This window comes from Tamandua tetradactyla, chromosome 5 (assembly GCF_023851605.1).
Source record: "Tamandua tetradactyla isolate mTamTet1 chromosome 5, mTamTet1.pri, whole genome shotgun sequence".
In the NCBI taxonomy this organism is placed as follows: domain Eukaryota; kingdom Metazoa; phylum Chordata; class Mammalia; order Pilosa; family Myrmecophagidae; genus Tamandua; species Tamandua tetradactyla.
Window position 1 is genome coordinate 43,074,567 of NC_135331.1, and position 24,379 is coordinate 43,098,945.

General features: G+C 35.1%; 1 protein-coding gene across 5 annotated transcripts in view; it reads left to right on the top strand.

Annotated features, from left to right (window-relative positions):
• The window catches only part of RNF13 (ring finger protein 13), a 259,826-nt gene that overhangs the window by 130,449 nt on the left and 104,998 nt on the right, over positions 1 to 24,379 (top strand). For all 5 annotated transcript variants that reach the window (XM_077160759.1, XM_077160760.1, XM_077160762.1 and 2 more), the window contains one exon: positions 4,281 to 4,371. In XM_077160759.1, coding sequence (XP_077016874.1) covers positions 4,281 to 4,371 — 91 coding nt within the window. The remainder of the gene's footprint in view (positions 1 to 4,280; positions 4,372 to 24,379) is intronic.

A 24,379-nucleotide genomic window follows, 5' to 3' on the forward strand; every position in this document is an offset into this window, starting at 1 on the left:
TGTCACTAAGATGGTTCATTACCAACATTCATGATTACATGATATTTTATTTTTGTTTTTCTTTAAATATGTAACCGTAATTCCTTTTCCTATTAAGTTCCATTGATTCAGATATGCAAGGAAGAGCATGAAGCAAAGAGCAAACTAAAGCTATGGACTGATACAATACACTGGAATACATTTAGGACCTTATCTGTATCATTAATAGGAAATAATTTGCAGTTCTTGTTTTTGTAGCCTAAAACAGTGTTTTGTTATTGTTGTTGTTTCGGTAGAATTCTTTTGTTACTCCTAGTATAATCTCAGACGAAATTACAAGTTCCTTAGTTAATTTCTTTATATTTTAATTTATTATTATTAAGCTTCCAATTGATTAATCTGTAGTGATTGTAGAATCCAATTGTACCCTTAGGGCATTCGAGCATTTCAGGAACAGTTTGACAACCACTGTTGGGAATTAGAGGAATTGATGGAGGATGTTTATTTACCAAATAAAGAAGACCTATTGGTTACTGTAGATTCGACACATTTTCCTTCTTTTTTATCTCCTTTTTTTGAAAAAAATTATTGCCCCAGATGATACATCCCAGGTTGGTAACTTTTGTGACCTGTATGTATTACTTCCAAAATGGAAATCACACATATTCTGGAAATAGATCTGTATTCAAATTCAAGTTCCCCGTTGTATTATACTTACTACTTTGAGCAAGTTACTAACTCTCTGTGTTTTTTGCCAGAGGCATGAGCCCAGCATATAGCAAAAGCCTCAAGACCTTCTCAGGGGCTAAATATGTTTTGGGTTGAATAAACTGATTGGTATTACTCTTTATATGTTTTTAATAAAAATTTGACAAGCTGGAAATGTCAATTCCCTTTAACACTTATTTTGTCTTTGTGATACCATAAAACTTTTTTTTTTTGTGGTAGTTGTATCTGTTCTTAAGGAGAATGTGCTAAATTTTGAAAGTAGCATATAATCATATAATACTGTTGCTATGGAAATTGTTCCAGTTTAGTTATTATATTTCAAAGATGGCTCAGATTTTGGTTATTGACTTTATAGCTTAGATTACTTTGTGATATTTTGTTCTATCCTCATGTGCATGTTCGTATGTGTGTGTATGCATGTGCATGTAGGCATGTGTTTAAACATTTCATGTATATGTGTGTGTGTGTGTGTGTGTATACCTTCACATACTGTATAGATCTTTACCGCTTTCAAATTTGCTGTTAGTTGGTAGAGGAAAGGAAAGTATGGATTTAACTAATGCGGCATGTATCTGTCCCTTTTTTCAAGGCATTCTTAGCTGCAAACAATAGTGCAGGTGTTCTCCTAAGAGAGGAAATTCTTGTATTTGGAAACAACGGGAAGTTTTGAAAGTCCTTTGCTACCAGCACTTCACACAAGGAATGTGTCAGTTTTTATTTCAGCCAGGACACAGGATAGGTTAACTCAGTGAGCCAGTAACACCTGCCATTTTCAGGGAGCAGGAGGATGTGGTGGGGATGCACTAACTTCAGAACCAGGAATTGTGGGTCTGTGCCAGGTTAGTGGATATACAGATTAACCTGTACCCTTGGGAGAGTTACTTAATCTTTCTGAGCCCATTATTTTAATCTCTAAAAGTGTGAATAATTTTATTGTTTATTTGACCTGATATGGTTGTGAACATTACCTGAGAGAAAATGTATGAGAAAATCCATGCCATGGCAAAGTGGACAGAGTTTAGATAGAAAGTCAGAAGAAGCCTTAGGTTTTAGTCCAGTCTGTACAAATTCATAATTATATATCCAAGGCAAGTTACTAGTATATCTGTTTTTTTTCCTTGCTCAATTCCTTCAGTGAATATTTTTTGACTGCCTACTGTGTATTAAGTACTATTTTAGACACTGTAGCTACAGTAGAGATTAATGTAGTCAAAGACCACCTCATGCCTTTCATTGAGATGGCAGAGTGCAGTAGTTAAGTGTGTGGTTTCTGCATACAGGCTGCTAAGGTTTGATTCCCAGCTCTACTACCTATAGCTATATGACCTTGGATACCTTGCCTAACATCTTTGTGCCTCAATTTTCTGCTCTATAAGATGGGTATGATAATTGGACTTACCTCATTGGGTTGTTAAAAGGATTAAATGCATTAAGACACATTCAGCATCTGAAATACTGACTGGCCTTAATGAACATTCAGTAGTTGTTTAGCTGTTATTACTATTGTTATTCTTGTTATTATCACATTCTAGAGTAGGAGAGGGGAAATAAGTACATAATCATATAAATGTACTGTAATGTCATGTAGTGGTAAGTGCTGTGATGAAAAATATGTCTGGCTAAGGGAATATAGTGTGACAGTGTTAAGAGGTGGTTGGCTCTTCAGTTAAGGTAGTTGGAGAAATCTTCTTTGAGACATTGACATTTGAGCTTGGATTAAAGTGAGGGACTAAGTGATGTAGCTTTCTGGAGGAGTGTTCCTAGAAGAGGGAACAGCAAGTGTAAAGGCTCTAAGATACAGCGTGTTTGGTGTTTCAGTGCATAGCAGAAATCCAGTGGCTAGGGTGGAGTGAGGAAAAGAGAGAGAGTATCAGGGGATGAGGTTAAAGAGGGAGACAGGGGCCAGATCATGAATTTCTTCTAAGTGGGTTCTGAACAGGTCACCTAACACATTTTTAAAAAGATCACTATGGCTATTCTCTGGAGAACAGCATGAAGGTGAAGGTGAAAGATGGGTAAGAGTGCCAACAGAGACACCAGTTAGAAAGTTGCTGCAGTAGCCAGGCTAGAGGTAATGGTGTGTTGAACTATTAGCTGTAACTGTCTGAGAGATGGTAGAATTATGGGTGCCTTTTAAATTTGACAGGATTTGACATAAGAAACAAAGGAAAGAGTGTAGTCAAGGATGACTCCAAATGCTTAGCCTTAGCAATTAAGTGAATGATAATCATGTTTATGGATGAGAAAGACTAGGCAAACATAGAACTAATTGAGGGGTAGGAGACACTAAGAGTTCTGTTTGAGAAACATTAAGTTAGAAACATCCAGGCAATCAAATGGAGGTGTTGAGCAGGCAATTGGGTATAATAATCTGGAGAGGTTGGGGCCAGTGATATAAATTAAAAATTATCAATGATATTTTGATTATACTATTTGGCAGTGCATATGTCACGGTTTTATGAATTAAGGTTTAGTGGTGTTCTTAAAAGTACTTAAGGGCAATGTGATGGTGGCTTAGTGACAGAATTCTTGGCTGCCATGCTGGAGACCCGGGTTCAATTCCTGATGCCTGCCCATGGAGGGAAAAAAAAAAGTGCTTGATGAACTACAACATATTTGGCTTTATTTTCAGTAGATACATAATGTTGCTAAGTCTTAAAGATGAATATTCATATTTGCATGCAGCATTTTTTCCCTTCCTCTTAATCGTCAGGTTAAAGTGAGGTGTTATTTTTATTTATTTATTTTTTACCTTTTTGTTGTATAGAATAACATATATATACAAAGCAAAAAAATGAAAAAGCAGCAGTTTTCAAAGCACTCTTCAACAAGTGGTTACAGGACAGATCCCAGAGCTTGTCATGGGCTACCATATGAATATGGTGTATTTAATTTATGAGAAGTTGTTGGTTGATTGTGGTTTTGAATATGGGTTATAAAAGGCAAATTTCTTAGGATAACAATCAAACACGAAGTTTTGTTATGAACTCCGGACTTAGGAGGAAGTAGAAATTTACCCAATTTCCTTATCCTAAACCCTTGTCAACTCTGTCAGCCCTTTATTCAGGAAAACTGGATATGTATGGTATCATTTTTCAGGCTATTGAAACGTGTTCTTTTCTTAAATTCTCTCTGGCTTAGTTCTCTTTGGAAGTGTATGTTTACAAAAATGTTCTTTATTTTTTCATTTAAGAATTGAGTTTTATGTGGGAAGAAAACTTATAATTTCTTTCTCTTCTTCCTCCTCTAACAGTTAAAGTTATTATGTCCATAGAAGAATGATTAAATGGAAATATTAAAAATAAAATTCATGCCTTAATCTCATAGGACTATTGAGAGAATTAAGTGAGATTTTATACAGATGTATATGAGAAAAGTATTGTGTATTGTCATTTTAAATGTTATAATGTTTTTCAACTACTTTGATGATAGCCTATAATCTGGAAGATCAACCAGTGGACAAGTTGATTATAATTGTTTCCAATTGCATTTGCTTCCATTATGAAGAATATTATATTGGTTATACATTACATGAGCTTTTCAGAATAATTTTATTATTATGTTTTATACAGTTGATGTGTTAAAGAAAATTGACATTCCATCTGTCTTTGTTGGTGAATCATCAGCTAATTCCCTGAAAGATGAATTCATGTATGAAAAAGGGTAAGTAATAGGTAGCCTATTATAATAAATAATAATCATGTAGCCTAAAAATCTTTATATTGGTAGAGAATTAGATGTTATTAGTGGAAATCAGGGAAATGTTTGGAATGTACTTTTTCATTGTGCTAAATGATCTATCTTTAAGTGGTTATTATTTTGAGACTTACTGTATTGTGCTGTTTCTTCCATGTATGATTTTGATTGCAAATATATTCATGCTAAGGAGAGTAAGGCACCCATGTTGCTGGAAAGATAAAAGTTTCCATTTTGCAGCTTCATCAAAACATTAGTATTTAAAAATAATGCAATTCACAGTTGTATGGCATTTTCTATTAAGGAATGTCTGTATTTTATGAAGTTATTATTAAAAAGAATAAAATGGGAGGACTCACACTTCCTGACTTTAAAGCTTATTATAAAGCCACAGTGACCAAACAGTGTGGTACTGGCACAAAAATAGACATAGTGATCGATGGAATTGAATTGAGAATTCAGATTTCCAGACCTTTGGTCACTGATTTTTGATAAAGCCCCCAGATCCACTGAACTGGGGCAGAATAGTCCCTTCAGTAAATGGTACTAAGAGAAGTAGATATCCATATCTAAAGGAATGAAAGAGGACCCCTGCTTCACACCCTATACAGAATTAACTCAAAGTGTATGAAAGACCTAAATATAAGAGCTAATACCATAAAACTCGTAGAAGAAAATATAAACATCTTCAAGACCTAGTGATAGGAGGTAACTTCTTAGATCTTACACTCAAAGCACAAGCAATGAAAGAAAAATTAGATAAGTATGAACTCCTCAAGACTGAAGCACTTCTGTGCTTCAAAAAAAAAAAGGATGAAAGGGCAGCCAACTCAATAGAAGAAAATATTTGGTAACCACATTTTGGATAAGGGTTTAGTGTCCAGTATATATAAAGAAATCCTATAGCTCAACAATGAAAAGATGAACAACCCAATTATAAAATGGAAAAAAGACATGAACAGACATTTATCCAGAGAAGAACTACAGATGGCTAAAAAACCACATGAAAAGATCTTTATCCCCATTGGCTATTAGGGAAATGCAAATCAAAACCACAATATCATCTCATACCTATTCAAATGCCACTGTTAAACAAACAGGGATCTTCATGTGTTAGAGAGGAAGGGGAGAAATAAGAACATTTATTCACTGCTGGTGGGAATGTATAATGGTACAGCTGCTACGGAAGACACTTTGGTAGTTCCTCAAAAAAACTAAATATTGAGTTGCCCTTTGACCTGACAATTCTACTACTCAGTGTATACCAAGAATTATACCAAGAAAATATGAAAGCATGGACATGAACAGACATTTCACACTGATGTTCATAGTGTTATTATTTATAATTGCCAAAAGATGGAAGCAACCCACATGTCCATCAATTGATGAATAGATAAACAAAATGTGGTATATATACCATGGAATATTATTCAGCAGTAAGAAGGAATGCAGTCCTGAAGCCTGCAACAAGATGGATGAAACTTGATATAATGCTGAGTGATATAAGTCAGATACAAGAGAACAAATATTGTATGATTTCACTAATATGAACTAAGATATGTAAATTCAGTTATAAAACTTAGAGTAAGTGTTATCAAGAGCTAGAATAAGGCTAGAAAATGGGGAGTGGTTGCCTAATATGTACAGAATTTTTAATGAAATTAACTTAAATGTTTGGTAATGGAAAGAGGTAAGAGTAGCTCATATTTGGGATTGTAAGTAATAATGCTGACCTGTAGATGAATCTGATTGAAGGGGGTTGTATAGAGTCATATATGTCACCAGAAGGAAAGCTAGAGGTTAAAATATAGATTCTATAACACAGTGATCCTTGTGGTAGATTTTGTTAGTGATTAATAATACAATATAAATAAGCTCTTTTATAGACTAGAACAAATGTATGATACCTGTAAAAAGAATTTGAGTAGTATATGGGGAAAGAGTACCTGTTGCAAGTCCTGGACTACAGTTAATAGTAATATGTTAATATACTTTAGTCAATATACCAAATGTACCACACTAGTACTAGGGGTCATTAATGATGGCAGGGGGAGCAGAAGGGGTATAGAGGTGTTTTGGGTTTTCTTTTTTTATACCTTTTTGTTATTTTTCTTTTTGGAGTAATGCAAGTGGTCTAAAATTGAGTGTGATCATTGCATACTAGGTAATGAGACTGTGAGACACTGTATACTTTGGAAGGATTATATGTATATGAATATATCTCAATAAAATTTTCAGTTAAAAAAAGAAATTACTATTTTGTATCCACAGAATCCCAAATACAAATAGAGTAAGTGGTTCTCTTTTTTTAAAGAAAGCAAACAAACATTTTTTATTGTGAATTATAGCATATGTTTAGAAAGCAATAAATTTTGAAGTACATTGTAACAAGTCATTAAAGAACAGATTTCAATTTGGTATGGGTATAGCTCCACAATTTCGGGTATTCCTTCTAGCTGTTCCAAAGCACTGGAGACTAAAAGAAATAAGAATATAATGATTCAGCAGTCATACTCATTTGTTAAATCCTATCTTCTCTGTTACAACTCATCCTTCTCCTAATCTTGAGGGGTATTTGGGTATGCCCACTCTTATTTCATGTTGGAGAGGGGTGTCAACAGTATGGGATGGGGGATGGAACTAGGTGGTGTTCTTGGAGAGGCTGGCACCTTCTGGGTTTCAGGACTTATCTGACTTAGGAACCATCTGGAGGGGGTAGGTTTCTGGAAAGTAATCTTAATGTGTGAAACCTTTGTAGAATCTCAGATAGAGCCATAGGTTTCTTCAGGGTTAACAGGAATGGTTGTTGGTTGGGGGTTGACAAACCATGGTAATTAGCAATATCTAGCTGAAGCTTAGTAAGAGTAGTCTCCAGAATAGCCTCATGACTCTAAACTCTCTCAGCCACTGAAAAAGAAGTATTTGTTACACTTCTTTTCCCCCTTTTGGTGAGGATGGCATTTGTTGATCCCACAGTAGGGCCAGGCTCATCCCTAGGCGTCATGTCACATGTTTCCAGGAAGACTTTCACTCCTGGATGTCATGTCTCACAGAGGGGAGGATAATGATTTTGCTTGTAGAATTGGGCTTAGAGAGAGGCCACAAGAATTGGACTTAGAGAGAGAGAGAGAGGCCACATCTGAGCAACAAAAGAGGTTTTCTGAAAGTAACTCTTAGACATTAGTATAGGTCTTAGCTTCTCCACTACAGAAATAAGCTTTGTGAGAGGAAGCCTCACAATCAAGGGCTTTGCCTATTGACTTGAGAATTCTTAATGTTTGAGACATTATCAGAAGGTCCCTGGTGGTAAAGTTTAATAGTTCCATATTTTTTTCTCTAGTCTGTCAAGGCACTTTGCCAATACTTTTTACTTATCTCCCACTGTACTCTAGGATGTCTCCAGATAATATATTAAGCTATGCAGAATGAGAAGCATTCATTCCCATTCTGGGGTCCATGTGTTTTGGTTGTCTAAGTGAACTGTCCAGACAGGTTATGTGATACAGAAAATTTAGGATTTGCAAAAAAGAAAGCTCACTTCCTTTAGTCTCATATAGTAAATGAAGTTCCAAAATATAGATAGTCATCCTTTACCCTCTGTTCTTTCTGATTTACCTTAATCCGTATCAGATTGGCTTGTTCTTATCTTTAATTGAAGTAGGTGGCTCACTTTTACAAAGACAGAAAGTCGGTTTTCAAGTTTAAACAGTTTGATTTGGAATAAAAGCTTCTATATGAATGCCCTCCCCCTCCTCCCACCGAAATGCCTTTACAGAGGTAACATAAAGACTAAAACTATCTCACAGCACAGCGATCTCATCTAATGTAGAAAACAATGTAATTAATACTTCATAGTTTCTCCCATGAAATAACTTCCCAAAATATAGTGGGCAGGAATAGGATTTTGACTAGAGGAACAGTAATAATAATATTAATCAAAATAGCAGATAATATATGTTCAGCATTTAGTGCCAGGTCCTCAAGAAAGCATGAGCTTTTACATTGGTTATCCATTTAATTCTTACAATAACCCTTGTGGTAGTTAGGTTCAGGCATCAACTTGGCCAGGTGATGGTGCTTAGTTCTGTTGCTGTGGACATGAGCCATTGGCATGTGAAACTCATCTGTCACTGATTGCATCTCTGGTCGGCTAAAGGGAGTGCCTCCTGCAATAAGTGATGTTTAGTTTAATTGGCTAGATGCTTAAATCAGAGAGCTCAATGCAGCCCAACAGGTCAGCATACCTCACCTCAGCACTCACGGCTCTGCCCAGACCTTTGGAGATGTAGAAAGGAATCACCCTGGGAAAATCTGTGGGAACCCAGAAGCTGGGAGAGAAGGCTAGCAGAGATCGCCCTGTGCTTTCCCATGTAAGAGAGAACCTCAGGTGAAAGTTACCTACCTTTCCTCTGAAGAACTGTAAGTTTTTAACTAGATAAATCCCCCTTTATTAAAAGCCAATCCATAGCTGGTGTGTTGCATTTTGGCAGCTTTACCAAACTGGAACAACCCTTTAAAGGTTATTATTATTATTATTATCTTTTATTATCCACAGTTGCTGAAAGAAGACATTGGCACAATGAAATCAAATTCTAATTTTGTAGGTGGAAAAATTCATGAGTATGAGTTTGAAAGTGTAAGAAAATAAAAGGGCTAGATTTTCTGTTTCTGGTTTTGTCATTTTCCCCCATGAGTTTCAACTTTGAAAATACTGTTCATATTTGCTTAGAACATTTTCATTGAGTTAAGGAATGCAATTTTGGATGTTGTATTGAAAAATTAGTTATGCAAGGTGGTATTCTGTTAGTCATATTTATGTAGTTAATAGAGAGGGGAGAACTAATAGTTCATTTTACCTCTATTATTCCCTCACTTAGAAAAATTCTGCATACTTTAATATATATTTAATATTTTAATTATTTTTATTGTGACATCGTGCATATACAGTGCACCCAAAGTATTTAATCAGTAGCTCACAATATAACCACATAGTTGTGTATTCATCACATGGTCAATTTTAGAATATTTGGATCATTCCAGAAAAAGAAATAAGAAAAAAGAAAAAACTTATACATCCCATACCCCTTACCCCTCCCTCTCATTGACCACTACTAGTATTTCGATATATTCAATTTTTTTTACCCCCTTATTATTTATTTATTTATTGTCCATATTTTTTACTCATCTGCCCATACCATGGGTGAAGGATACATCAGCCACAAGGTTTTCACAGTCATAACAGTCACATTGTAAAAGCACTATAGTTATACAATCATCTTCAAGAATCAAATTTACTGGAATACAGTTCAACAGTTTCAGGTACTTCCCTCTAGCCACTCCAATACACCATAACTAAAAAAAGATGTCAATATAATGCTAAGAATAACCTCCGGGATAACCTCTTGACTCTGTTTGAAATCTCTCAGTCACTGAAACTTTATTTTGTCTCATTTCTTTCTTCCTTCTTTTGGTCAAGCAAGCTTTCTCAATCCCATGATACTGGGTCCTGACTCATCCTGGAAGTCCTGTCCCACCCTGGAAGCCCAGTCCCATGTTGCCAGGGAGATTTACACCCCTGGGAATCATGTCCCACGTGGGGAGGGGAGGACATTGAGTTCACCTACTGAATTGGCTTAGAGAGAGGCCACATCTGAGCAACAAAAGAGATTCTCTGGGGGGTGACTCTTAGGTATAATTATAAATAGGCTTAGCTTCTCTTTTGCAGGAATAAGTTTCATAGAGGCCAACCCCAGGATTGAGGACTCAGTCTATTTAATTGGTTGTCTCCGCTGCTTGCAAGAATATCAGGAATTCCCCAGATGGGGAAGTTGAATATTTTCTCCTTTCTCCCCAGTCTCCCAAGGGGACTTTGCAAATACTTTTTTTTCCTTTTTTTTGCCTGAGAGTATATATTCATTTATTTATCTGTTTAATTTTTTTATTATATAATATAACATATATACAAAGCTAAGAAAGAAAAAGCAATACTTTTCAAAGCACTCTTCAACAAGGAGTTATAGGACAGATCCCAGAGTTTGTCATAGCTACCATGCCATCATCTCAGATTTTTCCATCTAGCTACTCCAAAACATTGGAGGCCAGAAGGAATAAATATTTTTTTATCATCACAATCGATTTTATTTTCTCTTTGTAAAAATAGCATATATACAAAAAAGCAATACATTTCAAAGCACAGTGCAACAATCAGTGGTAGAATAGATTTCAGAGTTTGGTATGGATTATAGTTGCGCAATTTTAGGTTTTTACTTTTAGCTGCTGTAAGATACCAGAGATCAAAAGAAATATCAATATAATGATTCAGCAGTCATACTCATTTGTTAAACCCTACCTTCTCTGTATAACTCCACCATCACCTCTGATCTTTCTGTTCCACTCTAGGGGTATTTCTTTCATTGAGCTTTGGGTCCTTTTAATTGAATATGGTATTTAGAGAGCAGATGTGACATTAGGAGTTTGTTGTTGTTTCTAGGACTTTTCAATAGACAGAGCTAGGAAATATGCATATATATATATATGTATTATTTCTTTAAAGAGACAGTAAATCATGAGTACATACTGTTGCTTCCACTTAAAATTCAGGATCATATAATTTTTACATTACCTTATCAATCTTACATATATATTTTATTTTTCCTATGTTCAAAGACAACAAAAAATAATTTTCCTTTTATAATTCCACAGCACACAAACCCAACAGACCCAGAAGAACATACCAACACTATTACCAACATTTTTTTAAACAGTTCTTTCTTTAATTACAGATACAACAATGGGGATGTAAAGTCAAATTATTTTGCTTTAAAGACATGAAATAATTTCTCTGTATGCTGATGACATCCATCAACTGGGAAAATGGGTCTATTTGATTCATTTTGCTTTTAAACCTTTAGGATTGCTTTATAAACCCATTTTTTGCTTTGTTTTATAATTATGTGTAAACTTGAAACTCCAAATCAACAAAACAGTGTATATTCAGAGCAGTTGAGTTTTTGTCCAAGTATCATCCATCCTGTCTACCTGTTCCCACCCTTCTTTATAAGTAACAATGTCTTTTAAGGTTTTCATTGAATTTTTTAAAAATTATAAGCAAATACATATCTCTTTACCCTCATCTCCCACACTCAATAGTTAAACACTATTCCCCATTGGGTTTTTTACATTTAACATTATATCTAGAGGTTATGCCGTATGAGTAGATAGAAATATTCTCTGTTCTTTTTTTTACAGCTGTGTAGTACTCCATTTTGTTGGGTGCCACAGTTTAATTGGGCAGTTCCCTGTTGATGGATGTTTGAGTTTATTTACAGTCCTTGAATATTATAAATAATGCTTTAGTGAATAAGCCTATGCATGAGTTTTTATATTTTTGCCAGTATACCCTTGAGATAAATTTTTAGAAGTGAGATTGCTAGATCAGAAGTTAAATGCATATGTATTCTTGCTAGATATTGCCAAATTTTTTATTTTTGCTGATCAGGTGAGAAATGGTATCATTTTGTAGTTTCTTCTTCATTTTCTTTTTTTGGTATGTTGTATGGCAGTGTCACATTTCGTTATTTTTCCATGTGTTGGAAACACCATTTGTTGAATTTTTGTTTGTTTGGTTTTTGTTTGTCTGTTTTGCTTGTTTGTTTGTTTTTTGGGGAAGTGATGAACCAGGAATCGAACCCAGGTCTTTTGCATGGTAGGGGAGAATTCTACCACTGAACTATCTATCCTTGCACCCCCCTCTGATAGTTTTAATGTGTATTTTTCTTATTATAAGCAAATTTGAGCATCTTTTTTCATGCTTAAGAGCTATGTACATTTTGGTTTCTATGAATGGTTTATCTTTTACCCATTTTTCTTATTAGATTGTTCTTTTCTTTTCTGTTTTTAGAAGCTCATTATTTATTAGGTATTAACCTTTGTTTGTGATACAAGTTACAAGGAAAAACCTATTTCAACATGTGTGTCAGTGTGAAAGGATTATGAGCTCTCGAAAAGCCATGTTTTAATCCCTATTCAGCACTATAAGTAGGAAACTTGATTATCTACAGGGAGATGTGACATACCCAATTGTAGGTATTATCCTTTGATTAGAGGGAGATGTGACTCCACCCTTTCCAGGTGGGCCTTGATTAGTTTACTGGAATCTTTTAAGAGAGGAAATATTTTGGAAAAAACTTCAGAGCCATACAGCCAGACCTTTGGAGATGAAGAAAGAAAACACTCCGGGGAAGCTTCATGAAACAAGAAGCCTAAAGAGAAAGCTAGCAGACCATGTTTGGCAAGTGCCTTTCCAGGTGAGAGAGAAACCCTGAACATCATTGGCCTTCTTGAACCAAGGTTTCTTTCCCTGGATGCCTTAGAGTGGACATTTATTTCTATAGCCTTGCTTTAATTTGGATATTTTCACACCCTTAGAAGTAAACTTGCAACTTAATAAATTCCCCTTTTTAAAAACCATTCCATTGATCTCATTCTGGCAGCTTGCAACCTAGAACAATGTGTTTGTTTTGAAATGGTATTTTTATTATAATCAAACGCATTAGTCTTTTTCTTTGTGCTTCTGGTTTTGAATTTTAGGAAACTGTTCTCTATTAGATTATTTTTAAACAATCTCACTTCTAGTTCTTAAATATATGGTTTCATTTTTAACATTTTGATCTGATTCATTTGTAACTCATCCTGTAAATGATTTGAGGAGTGAATCAAATTGAATCTTTTGCCTAATAGCCAATCACTTAACCCAACACCACCTCTTAAAATGCCCATCCTTTCACCCCATTTGAGATGCTACCTTTATTGGTACTAAGTTTCTAAATATAATTGGATTTTCTCTTCCTTATCATTTTTCTGCCAATATCATACTGCTTATAGACGTTTTATAATATGCGTGAGTATCTGATGTGATTAGCTATCCCCTCAGCCTCTTCTTTTTCAGATTTTTCCTAGCAATTCTTCCAAATGAAATTTTTTATACCTTCATTAAATATATATTTCATATACTGTAAAATGCACCCATTTAAAGTATATGATTGAGTGATATTTAATATATTTACACAGTTGTGCAGCCATTATCACATTCTAAATTTATAAACTTTTCAACACTCCACATAGAAAATCTGTGCACCTTTGCAGTTGCATCTCATTCCCAATCTCCCTTCCCACTTCACCATCCACCCCTTCTGACCTCTAGCCCCAGCAACTCCTAATCTACTATATGTCTCTATGGATTTGCCTATTCTGGTCATTTCTCATAAATAGAATCATACAGTCTTTAGTGACTGACTTTTTTCACTTTGCATAAGGTTTTCAAGGTTCGTCTGCATTGTATCATGTGTTGAAACTTTATTCTGAATAATATTCCCATTATTTGGATATATACTGCATTTTGTTTATCCATTCATTGGTTGACAGGCATTTAATTTTGTTTCCACATTTTGGCTATTACGAATGATGCTGCTATAAACATTTGTGCACAGGGTTTTGCGTGTACATATGTACATGTACATATGTTTTCATTTTTCTTGGATCTATACCTAGAATGAAATTGTAGGGTTGTATGGTAACTCAATATTTAACTTTTTAAAAAAACTAAAGTGGACAAAGAAACCAATAAGACAATTTATAGAAACTTTCCCTATGAATAAAAAATGTTAAGTTAACCAATGAGTTTTGTCTTATAAGATTAGCAATAATTTAAATTATTGGCTATATGTATTGTTGGCAAGAGTAGGAAAAGACATTGATTTTTCTAAAACGTTGTTGGAAATATAAATTGATTAAACTTTTTTGGAAGTCAGTATGACAGTTCTTCACTGGAATTAAAATTGTTTATCCTTAATCCAGCAGTTCTAAAGCTCTCTGGTATTTTTACTTAAGAAACATTTCTACCAACTGCACATGGCATATGCTCAGGAATTTAGCTAGGGCTCTTTGTATTAGACAAAAACTGGGAGGGAGGGGTAAGAACTAACAATTATTAAAGGATTTACGTGTACCAGATATTCCTCTAAGAATGCTGTTTGCTGTAGACACTATTATTCTCATTTTTACAGATGAGGAAATTTAGGTCCAGCGATGTTAAGTTTCTTATTGAAGGACATAGAACTAAGAAGTGATGGAAGTCAAGATTTGAATCCACATAAATCTGACTCCAGAGTCCACCCTTAAAAATAGTTGGCTTTATTGGTTAATTATAGTGTATCTAAATAATGGACTACTATGCTGTTTTTAAATTATTGTTAAAAAGAATGAAGTACAGTGAAACAGGATCTGATGGATACTTTCTTGATATGATGAAAAGCCAGCATCTTACTTAAAGGAGAAACAAGAAACTTTCTAATCATAGTAAGGAGTAAGACAAGAATGTCCACTATTGTGGAGACTGCTAGTCTAGTGGTGTTGAAGGTACTATCCAAGGCAATTAGATAAGAGAAGGCAATTGGAAGCATGAGAATTAGAAAGGAGAGATAAAACTATTCTTATTTGCAGTGGAAGTATTACCACAAGTAGTAAGAGAATTGAGTCAATTTGCAGATTTAAAAGTCAGCATATAAAATGAGATTTCGTGGGAAAAAGATCAAAGGTGAGGGTGGAGTTACTCAGAGAAGGTAGGATTTAACAAATTAATATGATTGCTGAATCATTATATTGATATTTCTTTTAGTCTCCAGTATCTTAGAGCAGCTAGAAGTAAAATCCTAAAATTGTGGAATTATAAACCATACCAACTCTGAAATCTATTCTACAACTAATTGTTACGATGAGATTTCAAATTCACAAATTAAAATCAGTTAGCAGATATAATGGAAGAGGAGGTAGCAAGCATAAATTTAACAAGAAAGGTCTTTCTCACATAAGTTTTTTATTAAATAACAATTATTTTGCAGTAAAAACAAGAGTTCCCCTGTACAAATAAAATGTATTACTAGTTCAAATAAAATGTATTGCTAAAAAAGTGTCACTGCATTTGACAGCGCCATTTCAGTTATTTCCTTTTTGGAGGAGAAGGGTAAATTTTATTTCAAAAGTACTCTATGGTATAGAAGTAATCATTTTCGTTCTATTAGTATTGAACTAGTAATCTGCATTATTATACTTTGTAACAAGCACAAGAGTGCTGTGGTAGTTAGATTCAGATGTCAACTTGGCCAGGTGAAGGTGCCTAGTTCTATTGCTGTGGACATGAGCCAATGGCATGTGAACCTCATCTGTTGCTGATTACATCTGCAGTTGGCTAGGAGGCATGCCTGCTGCAATGAATGATGTTTGATTTAATTGGCTGGTGCTTAAATGAGAGATTCAACATAGCACAGCCCAAGCAGCGCAGCATACCTTATCTCAGCACTCACAGCTAAGCCCAGGCCTTTGGAGATGCAGACAGGAATCAGCCCGGGGAAAGTTGTTGGAACCTAGAGGCCTGGAGAGAAGGCTAGCAGAGATCACCCTGTGCCTTCCCATGTAAGAAAGAACCTCAGATGAAAGTTAGCTGCCTTTCCTCTGAAGAACTATACATTTTTAATGAAATAAATCCCCGTTTGTTAAAAGCTGATCCATCTCTGGTGTGTTGCATTCTGGCAGCTAGTAAACTAGAACAAGTGCTTATTTATATAAAGTAGATATTAAATTAACCACAGTAAAGAATTCCTCTCAAGAAAGATCAGAACTATGACTTATGACAAAGTGTACAGTTACTATATAAAGTTTAGTGTCCACACATTTTAAAAGTGCAATCTTGAACTAAGATAAACCTAAGTCTTCCAATACCAAGAAATAGTTTTAGGGACTTCATATAAATGAAAGAACCTCTTTTTCTGTTGTGAAATAGATTTCTGCCTATTCCAAAGGGGTGAGATGGCAGTAGGAGTGGGGAATGGTCGATGCAAAGCTTGGGAACAGGGATGTTTGTAGCAGGTGGAAACCTGATATACACTGCTATCAATTACATCTTTCACATAAAGAAAGCATGCGTACTGAAGGTGTGTAACACTTGACCCCTGTGGTAGTTAAGTTCATGTTCAGATGTTTATTTAATGGAAAACATTAAATTATTTAGTTACTTCAAGCTATTTTCCCACAGACTATCTGTATTTCATAAGCTAAATCTAAATGTTCCCTACCAAAATTGAGTATTGATGCCATATATTCAATTCAGATAAAAAAATTTAATAGATCAAAGTTAATAGGTTGAATTCTCTCAATTTTAAGATTTTCTACCGTAAGTTTTTTATTAGGCCTTTATTGTTTATTAGGCCTATCACCTGTTTGAAAGCAGGAAAAAAAGGTTTGAAAACTGAAATGTTATACCTAAATGATGTTAGAAAAATCTGAAACTTTTGATTTTGCTTACTTCAATTACTTGTCCTATTTTTGGAAATATGCCTATAGTTTTACTTTTATATTGCTTACGAGCCATATTTTCCCATAGTGAATGTGTTTCTAGTTCATATTATATCATTCAATATGTAAACATTTTAATGTGCCCAAAAGAGCATTATGAATTCTCTGTTTGTTGTCTCTAAATGTGTTGGAGAGCCACTATATTAAGGTCTGACTATAAAACTATCTTTGGGGTCCATACCAAAGGACAGGATTCTAAAAAAAAATGAAACTACTGAATTCTATCCTGAAATGAAAATATATGGGAAGATCCCAATATATGCTGTAGTTTCCTTTTTTTCCTCTTAAATTCTTAGCATGTACTTTAAGTATGCTGTTATAAGGAATTTTTGTTTGTATGTATCACTGTATTGCCATTTGGGAAAATTTTGCAATTTACTGTTAGGCAGTTGTTTTAAAATCATGAAACTTCAGCTTTTAGCACAAACAGTACTCAGAACAATGCATTCAAATTACAGCTCGAATAGAAGCAATCTAGTTGAGAAATGTTAAAATACCAAAACATTCTGGAAAAGTTGTAAATTAAAAAAAGAAGTTACCAACATTTGGGCCACTATCAAACTGTAGTATGTTTAAGAGTTGGGAGGACTTTGGAACAAACATACAAAGTTATGTGTGCATCTATACATACTTATACTGTGCTGTACTGAAAAATTGTGTTCTAAAATGTTACAGCCTGAACATTTTATCGCAGCATCTTTTATAAAAGGTGATATGCTCTAGCTGCAGGAGCATTTTGGTAAATAATATAAAGCATTGGTATAGAAGTCTGTACCAGAATGGAGAGTCAGGAGCTAGGTCAGCAACAGTTTTATCAAGTGACTGTCAGGAGCTAGGTCAGCAACAGTTTTATCAAGTGACTGACAGACCTTGGAGGGGAGCATGAAAGAAACATCATGATGTTGATGATGCAAATACTAAGTCAAAATAGCAGTGGTTTCTTCTATTTCAAAGAGCATTCAACTTTGTAGCAAATAAGGTGCAACAATGTCTGTCATAGTAGAAAGAAAATATTGAACTAGAAAGAAGCATATGTTCTGTTAATAATAATACTTTTTATAAAGTTGTGAAAGGCCTGTAGATAAAAATGATTACTGCTATATAATCTAGCTACATGATACTCTATATTCTATGCATGGTAACTTGAGATATTTAACATTTGCTGCAAATAAAATAGGACTCAACATTTAACCCTTCTCTGATGTCATAAAAAAAATGAATGAAGTCACTTCTGTTCTATGTTTAAAAATATATGTTCCCTGCTTCCTTTTAATACAAGTTACAAAGCTTTACTAAATGAAATACTTTGTCCTAGAGAAACATCTATCAACTTACATGAAAATGAACACTCCTATGTGTAAAAATCTATACTTACCACTGTAAGAAGAATATTTACACGTAATATTGTAGTTTAAATGAAATATTTATGCACAAATGCTTTTGCATTTCAAGGTTTGAAGATAGAAATGCATTCTTATAATTTGTAAAGTCTTACATTGTAAGTGAAAATATATTTTTATGAAGCTTGACAAGTTAGAAAGAACAAGGACATGCTAATCCAGAATTAATATTAACCCAGGACACTTGTAAGGTTAACTGGGGCCATGTGAATGATCAGCAAGCAGCACAGACTGTTAACTTTCTAGAACTCCTGTGGGTAACAGTGCCAACCAGTAGCAAGTAAGATATATATTAAAGACTACCAAAACACAGTACTATAAAGACATTTAAATAGAACACTGTAACGATTTTTGCTTAATTCCTAATTGTGCTTTAGATGGGCAGAAGCTAAAACCTACACTGAAAACAGTTTCCTATAACTTCAGTATTCTTGTGCTTTACAATTCTGTTCTTTTGTACTTATCTTAATTAAAGTATCTTGCTTTACCAAGTGAGTTTTGTGAGGGCAATACAAGATTTAAAAATATGTACAAATTGAGCAGCTAAAACTGTAGGATCTTCTGCTCCTAATGCTATTTCTGGTTTCAGGTTAAATCAGTTACAGCATCATATGTATTTTCCTGAAGATGACAGGAGCAGGGGCGCCTTTTAGAGGTCAAGGCATGATGAGACAGGTCTGATACCCAGTCTTAGAGAATCAAGACATTACTGAAAGAATGATATTATTCTAAATTTTCCTCCAATATAATGATTGTTATTGAGTTAAGTATCCTCAAAAACCCTGTACCAATGTCTAGAATACTAGAAATAAGATACATATGATCCAAACAGCTAAACAAATGTAAGAGTGTCACCTGAGACACCTTTTAAGCAATTCAGCTCATAAGATTCTTTTCTACTTATGTTTTATGCTAGTAACTGAAGTCTTAGGACAATTAGAATAAAATACATGGTTTTAAAAATAAATTAAATACGGCGGGCAATGGTAGCACAGTGGCAGAGTTCTCGCCTGCCACACCAGAGACTCAGTTTCAATTCCCGGTGCATGCCTATGCAAAAAAATAATAATAAATAAATAAATAATTAAATAAATATTATAAATTAAATAAATAAATAAAATAATAGTTACAATATAAAGTAGGATTTTCCCAAAATTCACTTTCACTTGATTTTAGAAAAAAAAGTACATAAAATTTAGCAAACATTCTAAATCAATTTAAAATAATTTCCAGTTTTTTGTCTGATAAAAATCTACTTAAAATTGATTGGAGGAGACAGTGCCAAGATGGCGGTTTAGCGAGGTGTGGGATTTAGTTCTTCCTCCAGAACAGCTACTAAATAGCCAGGAACAGTACAAAACAATTACTGGGGCCATGTCAGTGACCAGACACACAGCGTACCCCAGTCTGGACCAGCTGGACCAGCTGCGAGCCCACCCAGAACCGTGAGTGCCCCAAGCCATGGTTGCTGGTGCCCCTCCCCCAAAGGCTGCTTCCCAGAGGGGAAAGGAAATGGACTTTACTGGCAACAGGGGCTGAGCATGACTAAGCTTCAAGTGTGGAATTAATTCACAATTTTTGACTACTAAAAATAGGCGCCCAGCTCAGGTGAACCTGGTCAAAGCAGAGGTTGCTGATTTTTGCCCCCACACTGAGGGGGCAGGGTTGACAGAAAAAGAAAAAATAAATAACAGAGGTTTTTTGAATTGGATAGCACATAACACTTGAAAGGGTCTGGACCCTGAAGGAAAGGAGGGGGCACATAGGATCTGAAGGTACACAAAGCAACATACCAACTTATGCTCTTGATTGGCAAACCTGAGGAATGGGGATCCTGCTCTGAAAAGGATTTTTCTCTTTCTTTTTTGTGGCTGTGTTTCTACAAAGGCTTGACTGCCTTTGGATAAAGTGGCAAGGCTTCTCAGGCTGCAGCTGCCCCAGGCATAGGCAGAAACAAGCTTGTTTGAGAGCTTGTCTGGAACCTGTGCCTTCCCCAGTGGAGGGGTGAAGCCCCACTCAGGTGGAATCCCTCCATCAAGGAATTCAGACACCAGGACTTGGTAATTTGAACCATTAAAACCAGTCTATAATCTGTCCTCTATCTCCATCATGCCCCCATCAGGGAAAGTCTGCCAAAGTTAAAGGTACCACATCATCTTATGCTGGTGGGACCTACAGGTAGACAAGCACCACATGCTGGACAGGATAGGAAAATCACAGAGTCCACAGCTTCACAGGAAATTCTTTCAACCTTCTGGGTCTCACCCTCAGGGAAAACTGACGCAGGTGACTCTTTCTTCCTTCCAGGAGGCCAGTTTGGTCTGGGAAAATCCAGCTGGGGTCTATAATACCTAAGTAGACCTTCCTAAGCTTGGGGGAGGCGGGGGAAGGCAGTGTAAGAAACAAGAAAGCAAGAACTGAAAAATTCTCTGTTAAACAAAACCTAAGCTAGAGGTCCAGTTAAATGCTGAACTGAATGTTAAAGAACAGATAGACAACAAAGTCATCCAGCAAGAAAATCCTAGGTAAAAGAAGTGAAAACAATCTCCAGAATAAACTAATTGAGGTAATTAAATGCCTAGATGCCAGCTAAAAATAACAAATCACACTAGGAAAATTGAAGATATGGCCCAGTCAAAGGAACAAACCAACAATTCAAATGAGATGCAGGAGCTGAAACAATTAATCCAGAATATACAAACAGACATGGAAAACCTCATTAAAAACCAAATCAATGAATTGAGGGAGGATATAAGGAAGGCAAGGAATGAACGAAAAGAAGAAATCAAAAGTCTGAAAAACAAATCACAGAAATTATGGGAATGAAAGACACAGTAGAAGAGATAAAAAAACAGTGGAAACCTACAATGTTCGATTTCAAGAGGCAGAAGATAGGATTAGTGAACTGAAGGATGGAACATCTGAAATCCGACAAACAAAAGAAAATATAGGAAAAGAATGGAAAAATATGAGCAGATACTCAGGAAGATGAATGACAACATGAAGCACAAGAATATACGTGTTGTGGGTGTCCCAGAGGAGAAGAGAGGGAAAAAGAAGGGAGAAAAATTAATAGAAGAGGAAATTATCACTAAAATTTCCCAACTCTTATGAAAGACTTAAAATTACAGCTCCAAGAAGTGCAGTGTACCCCAAACAGAATAGATCCAAATAGATGTACTCCAAGATGCTTACTAATCAGCATGTCAGAGGTCAAACAGAAAGAGAATCTTGAAAGCAGCAAGAGAAAAGCAATCTATCACATACAAGGGAAGCCCAATAAGACTGTGCATAGATTTCTCAGCAGAAACCATGGAGGCAAGAAAACAGTAGGATGATATATTTAAATCACTAAAAGAAAAACTGCCAACCAAGAATTCTATATCTAGCCAAATTGTCCTTCAAAAATGAAGGAGAAATTGAAACATTTTCAGACAAAAAAATCACTGAGAATTTGTACCAAGAGATCAACTCTGTAAGAAATACTAAAGGGAGCACTAGAGGTAGATACGAAAAGACAGGAGAGAGAGGTGTGGAGAAGAGTGTAGAAATTAAGACTATCAGTAAAAGTATAAAGAAGAAAAATTAGATATGACATATAAAATCTGAAAAGAAAAATGGTAGAAGAAAGTACTACCCGTATAGTAATAACACTAAATGTCAATGGAGTAAACTCCCCAATCAAAAGACATACACTGGCAGAACGGATTAAAAAACAGGACCCATTTACATGCTGTCTATAGGAAAACATTTTAGATCCAAGGATAAACATAGGTTGAAAGTGAATGGTTGGGAAAAGATATTTCATGCAAATAGCTATCAGAAAAGAGCAGGAGTAGCTATGCTAATATCCAACAAATTAGACTTCAAATGTAAAACAGTAAAAAGAAACAGAGAAGGGCACTATGTATTAATAAAAGGAACAATCCAACAAGAAGACATAACAATCATAAATATTTATGCACCGAACCAGAATGCTCTAAAATACATGGGGCAAACACTGAAAAGAGAAAAAGACATACCTACCATAATAGTTGGAGACTTCAATTCCACACTCTCATCAATGGATAGAACATCTAGATAGAAGATCAATAAAGAAACAGAGAATTTGAATAATACAATAAACAAGCTAGACTTAACAGACATTTATAGGACATTATACCCCACAACAGCAGGATATACCTTTCTGTCAAGTGCTCATGGATCATTCTTAAGGATAGACCATATGCTGGGTCACAAAGCAAGTCTCAATAAATCTAAAAAGATTGATTGAAATAATGCAGAACAGTTTCTCAGATCATAAAGGAATGAAGTTGGAAAACAATAATAGGCAGAGGGCCAGAAAATTCACAATTATGTGGAGGCTCAACAACACACTCTTAAACAACCAGTGGGTCAAGGAAGAAATTACAAGAGAAATCCATAAATATCTTGAGGCAAATGGAAATGAAACTACAACAATCAAAATTTATGGGATGCAGCAAAGGCAGTGTTAAGAGAGAAATGTATTGCCCTCAATGCTTATATCAAAAAAGAAGAAAGAGCAAAAATCGAGGAAGTAACTGTCCACTTGGAAGAACTAGAGAAAGAACAGCAAACTAACCCCAAAGCAAGCAAAAGGAAAGAAATGATGAAGATTAGAGCAGAAATAAATGAAATTGAGAACATGAAAACCATTGAGAAAATCAGCAAAACCAAAAGTTGGTTCTATGAGAAAATCAGTAAGATTGACCCTTAGCTAGGTTGACACAAAGATGTGAAAGGATGCAAATAAATAAAATCAGAAATGGAAGAGGAAACATAACCACTGACCCCACAGAAATAAGGGAAGTAATGACAGGATACTATGAATACCTTTTTGCTAATAAATACAACAATGCAGAAGAAATGGACAACTTCCTAGAAAGGCATGACCAACCAACTTTGACTCAAGAAGAAATGGACGATCTCAACAAACCAATCACAAGTAAAGAAATTGAATCAGTCATTAAGAAGCTCCACAAAAGAAAATTCCAGGACCAGATTGCTTCATATGTGAATTCTACCAAACATTCCAGAAAAAATTAGTACTGATCTTGCTCAGACTCTTCAAAAACATTGAAGAGGAGGGAAAGCTACCTAACTCATTCTATGAAGCCAACATCACCCTCATACCAATGCCAGACAAAGACATTACAAAAAGAAGACTACAGACCAATCTCTCTAATGAATATAGATGCAAAAATCCTCAACAAAATTCTTGCAAATCGAATCCAGCACCCCATTAAAAGAATTATACACCCTGACCAAGTAGGATTCATCCCAGGTATGCAACAATAGTTCAACATAAGAAAATCAGTTAATGTAATACATGATACCAAAAAATCAAAACAGAAAAACCACATGATAATCTTGATTGATGCAGGGAAGGCATTTGACAAAATTCAACATCCTTTCCTGTTGAAAACACTTCGAAGGATAGGAATAGAAGGAAACTTCCTCAACATGATAAAGGTAATATATGAAAAACCCACAGCTAACATCCTCAATGGGGAAAAACTGAAAACTTTCCCCCCAAGATCAGGAACAAGACAATGATGTCCACTCTCACCACTGTTATTCAACATTGTGTTGGAAGTTCTAGCCAGAGCAGTTAGACAAGAAAAAGAAATACAAGGCATCAAAATTGGTAAGGAAGAAGTAAAACTCTCACTGTTTGCAGATGATACGATACTATATGTCGAACCCCCTGAAAAATCTTCAGCAAAACTAGAGCTAATAAATGAGTACAGCAAAGTGGCAGGTAACGAGATCAACACTCAGAAATCTGTAGTGTTTCTATACACTAGTAATGAACAATCTCAGGGGGAGAGCAAGAAAAAAAATTCCATTTACAATTGCAACCAAAAGAGTACAGTATTTAGGAATAAGTTTAACTAAAGAGACCAAAGAGCTACACAAAGAAAACTACAATAAATTGTGTTAAAAGAAGTCAAAGAAGACCTAAATAAATGGAAGGGCATACCAGGTTCATGGATTGGAATACTAAAGATAGTTAAGATGTCAGTTCTACCTAAATTAATTTACAGATTTAATGCAATATCAATTAAAATCCCCAAAACTTTCTTTTCAGAGATAGAAAAACCAACAACCAAATTTAACTGGAAGGGCAGGGTACCCCAAATAGC